General features: G+C 35.9%; 1 protein-coding gene across 1 annotated transcript in view; it reads right to left on the bottom strand.

Annotated features, from left to right (window-relative positions):
- Positions 1-8,586: 8,586 nt before the first annotated feature.
- The window catches only part of LOC146003947 (modular serine protease-like), a 69,663-nt gene continuing 65,130 nt past the window's right edge, over positions 8,587-13,119 (bottom strand). The window contains exons 12-13 of the mRNA XM_083142459.1: positions 9,781-9,937; positions 8,587-8,836 (exon numbers count right to left, since the gene is read on the bottom strand). Of these exons, the coding sequence (XP_082998585.1) occupies positions 8,631-8,836; positions 9,781-9,937 (363 nt within the window). The 3' untranslated portion in view covers positions 8,587-8,630. The remainder of the gene's footprint in view (positions 8,837-9,780; positions 9,938-13,119) is intronic.

Genomic DNA, 13,119 nt, shown 5'->3' with positions numbered 1-13,119 from the left:
CAGGTTCTAAAAAGTATAATAATTCATCATTGTTAGGCAAATAGAGAATAATGTCATAATGTCATAATTAAAACGCTTTTCAGGATCTGAAAAGCATAATAAAACAACATTTGCTTGTAAATCATCTCAGGCTGAGCCTGTAGAAGAAATGAGTTTCAAATTTAAATTAGAATTTATCGGGAATTTCTCGAAAAATCAAGTTTTGAGCCTATGAGCGAAATGTTTTAATTAAAACGCTTCTGAGGCTCTGGAAAGCATATTCATTCATCATTTCAAAGAAAATCATCTCTAGCTAGGTCAGTTGAGAAAATGATTTTCAAACGAGTACTAGCGTTGAATGCGTATTTCTCGAAAAATCATATATTCAACGTATCGTCCAAATGTCATAATTAAAATGCGTTTAAGGTTCTGAAAGCATAATAATTCCAAATTTTCATGAAAATCATATCCGGCTTGGTCTGTAGAGAAAATGAGTTTCAAACGAAAATTAGCATATAACGCGAATTTCTCGAAAAATCAAGTTTTGATCCTATACGAGAAATGTAATCATTAAAACGCTTTTCAGGCTGTAAAATGCATAATTCCAGTAACTAACTAACTAAATCCCTAGCCTACTTAAAACCGAAGGTTCATGGCTGCAGCAACACAGGCCTTCCATCTTTCTCTATCTTGAGCAAGTTCTATTTACTCTTTTCCATCCCTAAGGATTTCCCTTGTACCTCCATCTTCGTCTTCGCCTTCCTACAGGTCTCTTACCATCAGGTTTCCCAAAAAGAATCCTGTAAACTCCTCTCTTCTCTCCCATTCGTGCTACATGGCCTGCCCACCTAAGTCTTCTTGATTTAATTATTCTAATAATATCTGGACACAAAATAATTTTAAATGATCTTAAAGTGAAGTTGATCGAGATTGCTGAGACTTTAAAAATATCAAAGGAACATGCGAAAGCTGTGTGCAAAATGGGTGCCACGCGTGCTCACAATCGATCAAAAGCAACAACGTTTTGATGATTCGGAGCAATGTTTAGCGATATTCAACCGTAATAAAATTGCTTTCCCATCCACCATATTCTCCAGATCTTGGCCCCGTGACTTTTTCCTATTTGCAGACCTTAACAGAATGCTCGCTGGAAAGAAATTTAGCACTGATGAAGAGGTAATCGCCGAAACTGAGGCCTATTTTGAGGCTAAAGAGAAATCGTACTATAAAAATGGCATCGAAAAATTGTATGTCCTCTACAATCGTTGTATCGCCCTCGAAAGCAACTATATTGAATAATAAAATCGAATTTTGTCAAAAAAATATTTTTTTACTATGTTATCCTACGAACTTTTCAGCCCAACTGTTCCTAGCATTGAACGCGTATTTCTCGAAAATTCAAGTATTCATCCGTTTTTCCAAATTTCATAATTAAAACGCTTTGAAAAACTTAATAATTCAACATTTTAATGAACATCATCTCTGGCTTGGTCTGTAGTTAAAATGAGTTTCAAACGAGTACTACCATTGAACGCGTATTTCTCGAATAAACAAGAATTCAAAATATAGTCCAAATGTCATAATTAAAACGCTTTTCAGGTTCGGAAAAGCTTAATGGTTAATGAAAATCATCTGTGGTTTGTTTGTAGAGAAAATGAGTTTCAAACAAAAATTAGCATTGAACGCGAATTTTTCGAAAAATAAAGTTGTGATCCTATTGGCGAAATATATTAATTAAAACGCTTTTCAGGCTCTGAAAAGCTTAATAATTCAACATTTAAATGAAAGTCATCTCTGGCTACGTCTGGAGAGAAAATGAGTTTCAAACGAGTCTAGCATTAAACGCGTATTTCTCGAAAATTTAAGTATTCATCCTTTAGTCAAAATGTCATAATTAAAACGCTTTTCAGGATCTGAAAAGCATAATAATAAAATATTTTAAAGAAAATCATCTCTTGTTTGGTCAGTAGAGAAAATGTGTCACAAGTGAATAGTAGCATTTAACGTGAATTTCTCGAAAAATCAAGTTTTGATCCTATAGTGGAAATGTCAGAATAAAATTGCTTTTCAGGCTGTGAAATCATCTCTGGCTTGGTCTGTAGTTTCAAATTAGTTTCAAACGAGTACTAGCATTGAACGCGTATTAATCCAATAATCAAGAATTTGACCTATAGTCCAAAGGTCACAATTAAAACGCTTTTCAGGCTTTGAAAATATTAATAATAAACGAAAGTCATCTCTGGTTAGGTCTGCAGAAAAAAATGAGATTCAAACGATAATTAGCATTAAACGCGAATTTCTCGAAAAATAAAGTTTTGATCCTGTAGGCGAAATGTACTAATTAAAAAAGCTTTTCAGGTTCTAGAAAGTATAATAATTCATCATTTTTAGGCAAATAGAGAATAATGTCATAATGTCGTAATTAAAACGCTTTTCAGGATCTGAAAAGCATAATGATAAAAGATTTTAAAGAAAATTATCTCTTGCTTGTTCTGTAGAGAAAATTTGTCACAAGTGAATAGTAGCATTTAACGCGGATTTCTCGAAAAATCAAGTTTTGATCCTATAGTCGAAATATTAGAATCAATACGCTTTTCAAACGCTAAAAAGGATAGTAATTCATCATTTTCAAGAAAATCATTTCTAAGTTGGCCTGTAGAGAAAATAAGTTTCAAACGAGTGCTAGCATTGAACGCGAATTTCTCGAAAAGTCAAGTATTCATCCTATAGTCGAAATGTCAGAATTAAAACGTTTTTCAGTCTCTGAAAAGCATAATAATTCAAATTTTAGTGAAAATAATCTCTGGCTAGGTCTGAAGAGAAAATGAGTTTCAAACAAGTACTAGCATTGAACGCGTATTTCTCTAAAAATAAGTATTCGTCCCATACTCCAAATGTCATAATTAAAACGCTTTTCAGGCTCAGAAAAGCATAATAATTCTACATTTTAGTGAAAATCAACTCTGGCTTGGTCTTTTTCAAACGAAAATTAGCATATGAAGCGAATTTCTCGAAAAATCAAGTTTTGATCCTATAGTCGAAAAGTCATAATTGAAACGCTTTTCAGTCACTGAAAAGCATAATAATTCATCATTTTAAAGAAAATCATCTCTGGCTTGGTCTGTATAGAAAATGAGTCTCAAGTGAGTATTAGCATTGAACGCGAATATCTCGAAAGATCAATTTTTAATCCCATAGTGAAAATGGCAGAACTGAGACGCTTTTCTGGCTCTGAAAAGCTTAATAATTCAACATTTTAATGAGAATCATCTCTGTCTAAGTCTGTAGAGAATATGAGTTTCAAACGAGTACTAGCATTGAACGCGTATTTCTTGAAAAATCAAGTATTCAACCTATAGTCCAAATGTCATAATTAAAACGCTTTACAGGCTCTGAGATGCATAATAAATCAACATTTTAATAAAAATCATCTCTGGCTTGGTCTGTAGAGAAAATGAGTTTCAAACGAAAAATAATATTTAACGCGAGTTCTCGAAAAATAGTGATTTGATCCCAGGTAACCTCACCTGTTAGGCTTAAATAAAATGGGAACCACTGCCTCGTGGTAAAGAGGGATGTTCCAAGGCTAATGGAGACAACCCTGACAGAAAAACAGCATACTTGGATGCTTCAGGTGGCATCCCACCACCACGCTCGGGTGCTTTAGGCATATAACCTGTATGTACATCTTATATTGCTTTATTAAAGAAAATTAAGTGAAACGCCGGACGGATGCTTTGACGACAACCTTTGATGTTGAGAGGAGAACGAATATTGTAAGTTGCAATATCAGAACTCTGAAAGAAAGCTCAAAACTAAAATAAGCAGAAAGAGAAATGAAAAAATAAAAACTACAAATTCTTGGGTTGAGTGAGGGGAGATTGATAAATTTTGGTGAAATAACAACACTAGAAGGAAATACAATTTTGTGTTCAGGACAAATAAAGGATAATGCAGAACATAGGAATGGCGTAGAGATACTCCTATAAAATGGTGCAGAAATACTCCTTCTGTCTTTTAAACAGACTGGCAAAGAAGAGCCTAATAGAATGAAAGCCCATCTCAAAGATAATTATTACAGCTAGGTTTAGAACTCGCTTTAGAAATGTAACTATAATACAATGTTATACTCCCAGAGACGACAGAAATTGAGAGGAAAGATGAATTTTACCAAACATTAAATGACGTAAAAAAATGTGAAGAAGAGAGATATTTTGATCGTCATGGGTGACATGAACGGGGAGATACAGGGGTACATTGAACCCCCTAAATGTTTTGAGGAGGTACAGTATCGCCTAAATTCGTAGATCAAGTTGTATTCCCTGTACCCCCTACAATAATTTGACAGGCGCAAGTTGCTGCTGTCAAAACAACATACGTTCTAATAGCTCAACACAAAAATATTATATTGTTTACAATTATTATCTTCCTTTGCAATAAAATTCAAACCACTTTAACCCTTTACTGGAAGTATGTGTATGACAGACACGCATGGTTTTTTTTCTCGTTGTGCTGAGAGGCACATACTTCCAATAACGTAATTTTTTTTGCGTGTCCCTTGGACACATACTTCCAGAAATGGAGTTTTCTTGCACACAAGTATTATTGATGTTGATGATTAGAACTTAGTTATAATGGAGGAAGGACCTTCTACATCTAGGAAAAGGAAACTAAGCGATGTAGCGAAAGTGGGTGAACCCAATTTTTGCGCCAAGGTTTCAAAAATGTGGGAAGAAATGGAAGAAGAAGACGGGCTAGAAGAGGAGATGGAAGATCTATTTTCTGATGATGATTCCGATGTGGACTCCATGTTCATTCTTGTGACATATGGTTCTTCCACTGATGATGAAGATTGTCGTAATATCGAAGCTAGTATTTCGTCTGTAAGTTGCAGGACAAATAAAGAGAATGACGTTCCAGCTTTCTTTCAAGGTAAGGAAGGATATTCTTTTGAATCTAAAGAACCAACAAAGACTAGACGTGTTCCTCGTCAAAATATAATACGAGGAATTCCAAGCTTGACAAAGATTGTTAGAAATTTAGGTGAAAATCCTCAAATGGAAGATATTTGGTCTCTAATTTTTGATGACGACATTATTGATCATATTCTGTTGTGGACAAATGTAAAATTAGAGAAAACAAGAATTAAAGTCAAAGAGCATCAAAAGAGCAATTACAGACCAACTCATAAGTGTGAAATAAAGGCACTTTTAGCTCTTTTTATGCTTACATCAATTTGTAAGTCTGGACATAAGGATATGGTTTTCCTATTTTCTACTGATTCTATGGGTAGACCCATATTTAGATCAGCTATGTCAGTGAAGCGTTTCTAAATTTTGCCTCTGATTTGACGACTCTGAAACAAGAGAAACACGGAAGGAGACAAACAAAGTTGCATTTTCATAAAAAAAGAAAAGTTTTTCTCAATAATAGTTATTTTTTCTTACGTAGCACTTGCGTTGTGTATGCATTTTGAAATAAATTTTATAATATTAGATTATAAGAATAAATCTATGTAATACTTTGCAAGGAAACAAAAGTTTCGGCGTTCCGTGTCTGTCAGACACATACTTCCAATTATGTAATAAAAAATCCTACTTCCTGTTAAGGGTTAAACTTATTCTTCTACATTGTGGTACTAGTTCGCTTCATTTGTGTTTTTGGAAAGCTTTTTAAAGGGATGGAAATTATTTTAAAAGGGTGTGAAACGATGGAATAAGATAAAGTTTAGTTTAAGGAAATCACGCTGCAGGCTAACTCCCAGCTTGTGTAGAACACAGGGGGGAGTACAGTTTTCTAAAGAGGTAGTCGATTGATATAAACCTGTTTCAGAATAATATAAATGACATTCTTTCCTTTCGATTTTTCAAATAGGGTTTTCCTGAAGTAAATATTTTCACAATTGTCAGAAACGAAATTGTGGGAATTTTTACGACCTATGAAAGTGCATAATTACATAAACTTTCAATATTTCATCACTATAAACAGAATTTATAATTTTCCCATTTTATGCATACATAAATGCGTTGAAAATTTCACATAATTTCATCAATTAAATTATTTGTAAGATACTTCTTATTCTATTTATACTGTAGACCCAGTCCCGATTACCCTATCTGAGCATAAAGTGAATGTAAAACAAGTTTTGACAAACTTCTGAATCGAGACCAAAACGAGAACAAACACAAACAAGAACGAGAAGGACCTCTTCACAGTGGCGACTCGTGACTTTTTTGGAGTGTAGGAAGAAGTTATGGTAAACCGATGAGGGTTTCAAAAATGCGTTCAATTACCGTCACAGTTTTGTTTGTACATTGAAAAAAACGTTTAAAACACAATAAAATCCGTATACGAAAGGCACTGAATAACGTTGTCATCAGAAAATTTAAAATGATTCTAAAATCACATTTGATTGCTATAGAACAAAAAATTGACAGCAATTTCAATTTTTAACCAAATATGACATTTTGTTTAAAGTAAATGGAATTCCAAGATGATACTCAAGAAGAGAAAATCTGTACACATTAAACATTATTTTAACAGACATTATTTTGTTACACTAAGGTTCAACTTAGGCCTTAAAACACATATGCTCTAATTCCATGATTCTTAATGCAACGTACTTGTAAGCTTCTTTCTAGTGACAAAATTCCTTGTAATTCAATCGGGATTAAAGAATGACTTTTCTTTCTCTTCACCATAAAATACAATTAAATAGTTTGCACATCGCGTTACGACGGCAGGGGTCGAATTCTCGCCTGGGCATGGATGTTCATGAGTGTCCATTGAGAGACACATCGGAACACAAGGGCTTTTTTATGTTCGGAGGCGGACGAATAAGTTCTACGGGCAAGAGAAGATCTACCTAACGCAAACATTCCGGAACTGTTAGTTCGAAACAGAAACTGAATTATATCACCCAGCTGGTTTCGGACATTGAACTAAGGAAATTTAAGCAGGAACAACCAATGCAAAGCCCTCCCTCCACCTCGCCCCCGCCTCCGCCCACTTCAAGAACGCAAAAGAAATCTAAGGAGAAGAGTCCGGGACCGTTCTCAGGATCTGGATCAAGAACAGCTGCGGGAGAAAGAGGAGGCAACGTCGCGTCGCAGGCGTAACATTGCGTCAACTGGGAGGCAGAAGGAAAGGACGCCTGCTCCAGCCACCAGAGGAACGGCACATGGACTATTTGCAGAGGATCGGCCGTAGATGAAGATGTCCATTTTTATTACTTAATTAAAATAAATATACGCGTATATTTAGATACATAGAGATTTTAATCTAAGTACAAAAATTAGATTTGAAGTAAATCAGAATTGAACCTAGTAAATTATATGCTATACTGTATTCCTTCACCAATCATTTTGCGCCAAAACCTTCGTTCATGTTCCAGTACTGGAAAAAAATTCAGTACTGTCATAACGACGTCGGTTACGTATATACACATTCATCTGTACTTCAAAATGCTGGATTTTTCAGTTAAGAAATTTGATTTTGCACTTTCGTATCTCAAGAACTACAAGACGTATACCAATATTTTTAGGCAATATATGTCTTACACACTATACTACTTTCATATAATTTCACTCCATATTTGTACCAAAAACTTTCGGTCAGTATTCATTTATATGAAAAAAGTTAGTGGTCTTAAACTTTTGGTAGGGACTGTAGTTTCTGTAAACGAGAGAGGGTAGAATCACGGAGTATATGTGATCTCGTTTTCGTGCATCGCGAGTAAAAAATCGATTGTGGATCAGGATCGACCGATAAAGTCGTGGACAATTTTACAAAGAAATATCGTCAATGGTTGCATTGCATCTCTTCTACGTGTAAGGCAAGTTCTGAAAATATCATGTGTTGTGTATGAAGGTAGTATTTTTCTGCACTATTTATCATCAATTTTCTTCCTCTACTGTCCATTATATTTTTCAATTTTTGTGAAATTTGTCACAAAATGTTGTGTTTTAAAAGAGCCTGTGACCACAACACAGGAGCCCGGTTCGACTTTCAAGGTCGTTAATCTTAGGTGGGAATTTTCCCGTCTATATCTCTGCATAAGTCGATTGGGCATACTGTAATCCTTTCATAGATGACGGATGCCAGTAAGGGTTAAAGTCGCTCAACATTGGTGCTAGTCACAACATCTCCTACGTGCCTCATGGCACAGTGCAATGCACAATGCACAATGCCTTTACCTATGGAGCTAATGCATTGTTTACGTGAAATCAGTGTGTGTCCAGGCAGAGATGTTGGAAATGCTAAACCTTTTCTAATAAATGCCGTCCGAGCGTGTTGAGAACTCAACTCTCGATCACCGATGGTTCCGGGTTTGAGTTCCGGTTTTTAGCATGATTGTTTCTTTGTAAATGTCCATTCATGAATTTCATCTCATTATTTCTGCCTCTACCGAGAATCGAACACGGGACCCCTTTGAGGAGGCAGAGTTATTACTACCGTGGAGGCCTAAACTAAATAAACAGAAAAGAGCTGACCGTACATTACGAAATAATACAGGGATGCAACAGGAGCATTTTTTATTGATATCAAGCTACAAAATATTTATTTGTATGATTTATCTTATGATTCTTCCGATTTACTTTTATATTATTTCTATTATAACATATACTGTCTATCGACGATGGAGTGAATGGTTACATGGGGTAGAGCTCCAGCATGCTTTTGATCCAAGGCACGTAGAGGACTACCTTGGTGAAGACGGCATAGTAGCTAGGGTCGCAGAAGGGGGCGTCGTGGCGCCGAGGGCTCACGCTAACCACTCCTTGGACTGTCCAGCTGGAATCGTTGATCTCACGGAACACCAGGCCGCCTCCGCTGTCTCCGTTACACACGCTGGTGTCTGCAAAGGAAGGTGGTTTATGAAAAACAATGTTTTGTACCATGCAATTGTGAAAGAAGTATTTACAATGTACGACGATGCAGTTGTCAAAAGTTCACACATATACGCTAGAGCAGCATAGGCGTGCGCATGGGGGGGGGGCAAGATAGGGCAATTGCACCCCTAATCATGGACGTACGCAGGTTTTTTCCACTGAGAGGCAAGCAAGGTATTTTTCCATGAGCAAAACGAAGCATATGCCCCCTGAAAAAACACCACCTGAATTTGGAATTATCGCGTTCATGCATCTCCATTATATAATTTGTGTAAATGGCTGTACCTGGAATCAAATTATACGTGTGAAATATGTACTTTTAGGTTGACATTCGTTTTCTAAGGGGCCACCACCTGTTGGTTTTCGATTTTTCAAGTGTAAACATTATTTTTTTAAAAAAAAAGATACGTTGTTCCCTAAGGTTTTACCAATCTTTTGTTCATAAAAACATAAAAGTAATGTATATGGGAGGCAAAATAACTTGGTGGTCATATCTGACAACCCATTTGGATGAGTATCCATGGCGCTCCTGCCAGTAACAAGGTGCAATTAGTTGGTAATGGTTTTAATTTTTGTAACTATTATTAATTAATGTATAATTGCACCTGTATAAAGTGCAAAATTACGCAATATTGCTTTCTTGAGCCTGAGCAAATGATAAAATGTACGTATGACACTCATTCAATAATTAATTGGTTATTATTTTTTTCCAAATGATGGTAATTTTTGTAACTATTTAAATTAATTTATAATTACACCTATATTAATAACAAAGGAACCAGTGATTAAATTACAAGATGGCTTCTTGAATTTAGTAGTAAAAAAAGTGTGGGCCTGTGAGCCCCTTCCCCCCCTTCATCACTCATTTAAGTTACTCTTACGGCACAAGTAAGCTAGAATTAATACTTACTGTTTCTATATCCTGCACAGAAAGATGTGTACGCCACAAATTTAGCAAAGTCTTTGGGCATCTCGGAAATACACTTCCGGTATGGGACAACCGGAAGTCGCGCCATTTGGAGTACATCGCTGTAGGTCTCATTTTCATTGACTCCCCATCCAGCAGCCTGAAAGTAATGATCGATATTTATGTAGTGACATTTTGTTCATGCATGTAACAAAAGGCCCTCTTTACAACAAGACTAGCATGTGTCTCCGTTCCCCTCCCACTAATGTTCAGAATCATTTCTTACAGTCAGGATTGGCAAGTTAATTTACTGGTTACATATTTTTACGTAAATTACGTGTAATTTACTTCGCGTGGAAAACCAGTTCTTTACGCAGATGTAAACAGCTAATTTTCTTTCGTAAATTCGTAATTAAAAATCTACCTTCATTATATTACATTTTAAACTTTAATTATCTTACATATTTCAGCACAATATCATTATCACTAACAGATTTTTTAAAATATAACTGTCATTTCACATATGTATTTTTAAAAATTGAGAAACCTGTTGATATTACGTTTTGCACTAGTATGTACTTGTATTTATAACATATAACGATTAACGTCAATTTATTTGAATTGAATTTCAAAGTTTTAGTAACAGCTTCAATTCACTTTTTCATACGTATTATACACTTGCATAGCCTAATTATGATGTGAATATGGCAGTTTGTAAAATTTCAATATAAGACCATATACAAATCCGGAAATAAGGAGAGAGAAAGATACAGAAAGAGATCGGAGAAACAGAGGAAGAAAGAAAACAAACTAAATTACAAAGGAAGTGAGAATGAAAATAGAAAGAAGGAAAAAGAGAAACGGGGAGAAAAGAAATAGACAAAGAAAGGAAGGAAGTGCCATGAACACAAGAAATTAGGGGTGTTAGATGGAGCAACGGTAAAAGAAAGAGATGAAAAACACAGCAAAGTAGGAAGGATAAAGTAAAGTGTTCCCCTGTGCATAGCACCACGCCATGAAGGCGTATAGGGGGTGTGGGGGTAACGCCCCACACTTTCTTGATCCGGTCGTGAGTGGGGGTGATGTGATCAGCATCACGCCCCTGACCGCCTTTACCCCCCCAGGGTTTCCCCCAGGTACCCATGTTATTCGACGCTGGGTAGGCGCCGGGGCCGCTTCCACCGTTAGAAAAGTTCCCGGATTTGAACCGGCCGGGGATCGAACCCGGGACCTTGAGTATGGTAGTCAGACGCGTTACCGACTGATCCACCGCGGCCACCAAAGTAGGAAGGATGCAAGAGATAAATAAAAGGGAAAAGAAGAGAGAGAGAAAAGATAAATTTTGGGGGGCAAGATCGGCATAAACAATACTTTATATATCGTCGATGTTTTCACGAACTGGCGAATGTGTCAACTCCCCTGCATCACGAACCGGCGAATGTGCAAAATATTGATTTTGAGAAAAACGAAGTTGAAAGTAGCCAATTTTGCGTTACTTGCGAATCATTGAAAAAAATATTCGAGCTAAACTATAATTTGAGATAACAATAAATGCTGTGTGAGAAGGTAGTTCACATGAGAAAGAACACCGTAGAAAGAATTTTAATGAACAATAAGTGAACAAAGGATTTCATTGAATCTATTGGTCACTTCGTAAAAACAAAAAAAGAATGGAATATTTTTAGCTTGATACGTCATTGTAATTTTCACTAAAACTGAGAATTCTACAGTTCAAGGCTAAAACTTCCAATTTATTTATTGGATATTTATAGAGAGTTAAATATTAGGCCAATCCTTAATACACTAATCATAACATACACCATAACAGTTCAATACATAACAGTGAGAAACAGAGAAATTCACACAACACTAGACGTACCCGCAAATAAATTTCAAGAATAATAAAATTCAGGAAATAAAATGTAAGGAACAAAATATTAATACATTGACCAACACTAGTCTGTTATCAAACACAAAGTTAATAGACGCAAAATGGTTGTACAATTAGGGAGGTAATCTGACATAGAAGTCTTTATAATCAGGATGAGAAATTACTGGTATTACTCTTTGACATAATGACAGCAAGTCCTGGTATTTTTTCATAGGCAGTTTTGGCTTTGAAGTAAAAGCCCTTGGTGTTAAATTGTCCTCTTTAGCACTGCGTGGATTAAGAAGTGATATACTTGAGTGTGTGTTTAGGTTACGCGATGTTTTTATAAATATATAGGGACAACCATTGTGCACTTGAATTTGCATGACTTTTGTCCAGTCCACGGATTGACCCTCATTTATTGTTATAACTTTTAGGATACGCAGGTATTGCGAATATTGTTTCCAATCTAAGACGTCTATGCAACTCAGAACAGCATATGGTTGTTTCTTGTTGCCATCCTGATTACCGGGATGAGTTGGGCAGGGATGAAGATATCTTCGCTCCGTCGAAGTCCGTTGTCACTTGTATTGTGAATAGTATCACCTTCACTTTGTCCGTGACTCGTTTCGAAGAAGAAAACATGTATGGTGTTGATGTGTTGTGCTTCGTTGTTTAAAAAATAAACGAACATAGAAGGCAGGATACTGTTTTTGTTCTGAGATGCACATCCATCGGCTAAGAACGCTACCTGTTTTACACCTTGTTCATCTTTCATCAGCAGAAACTTCCTTAGGTTTGTTGCAACTTCATTCGGACCTCTTTTCGCTAATCCTTCGTGCCAACCTTAGCAATGACCGCTTTTACTAGCTAATTCATAAATTGTAAAATTGTAGGCTGATAATTTTCTTTTGTAATGCAGTTCAGTTCGTTTGCTCCATGTCGAAGCAAGCAACCACGAACTTCTGTGGATTTTGTACAGCTGTATTTTTCATCGCACCTTTAATTTCCCTCACCTTCTGTTTTTCCTGTATGTGCCTGTTATATTTTTCAATCAAGCCAGAATGATTAGATAAACAATTAGCTGATTTCAATGAGTTGTACGTCTCATACAAACCACAAAGATCTTTTTTTGGAGAACGAAATTTTAACTTCATACATTTAAAAATTGATCTGTATAAGGAGTAACATGCCGAGCTGTTTGGAAATTCTTTTTTGAATAGTTCATACATCTTTGCAATACTTAAGTTGGACGACAAGTACTGTTGGCTAGAACTTTTGCGGCAAAAATGAGATTCCATCCCAGGGAACATATTTATGTGCTTTTTAATATCTGTAAGCATTTTTTCGTCTCTTTCTTTTAACGTTGTCTGACGTCCACCTCTTCTACCATGCACTTGTTCCTTAACTTCATTATCAATGTCCTTACTTGTCGTCTCTCAGCAATTGCAAGTGTGTTAAGAAACATTTTC

Source organism: Lepisma saccharinum, chromosome 21, assembly GCF_977018435.1.
Source record: "Lepisma saccharinum chromosome 21, izLepSacc3.1, whole genome shotgun sequence".
Taxonomy (NCBI): Eukaryota; Metazoa; Arthropoda; class Insecta; order Zygentoma; family Lepismatidae; genus Lepisma; species Lepisma saccharinum.
Note: the sequence above shows the minus strand (reverse complement) of the source record. Positions and strands in the feature narration are given on the sequence as shown.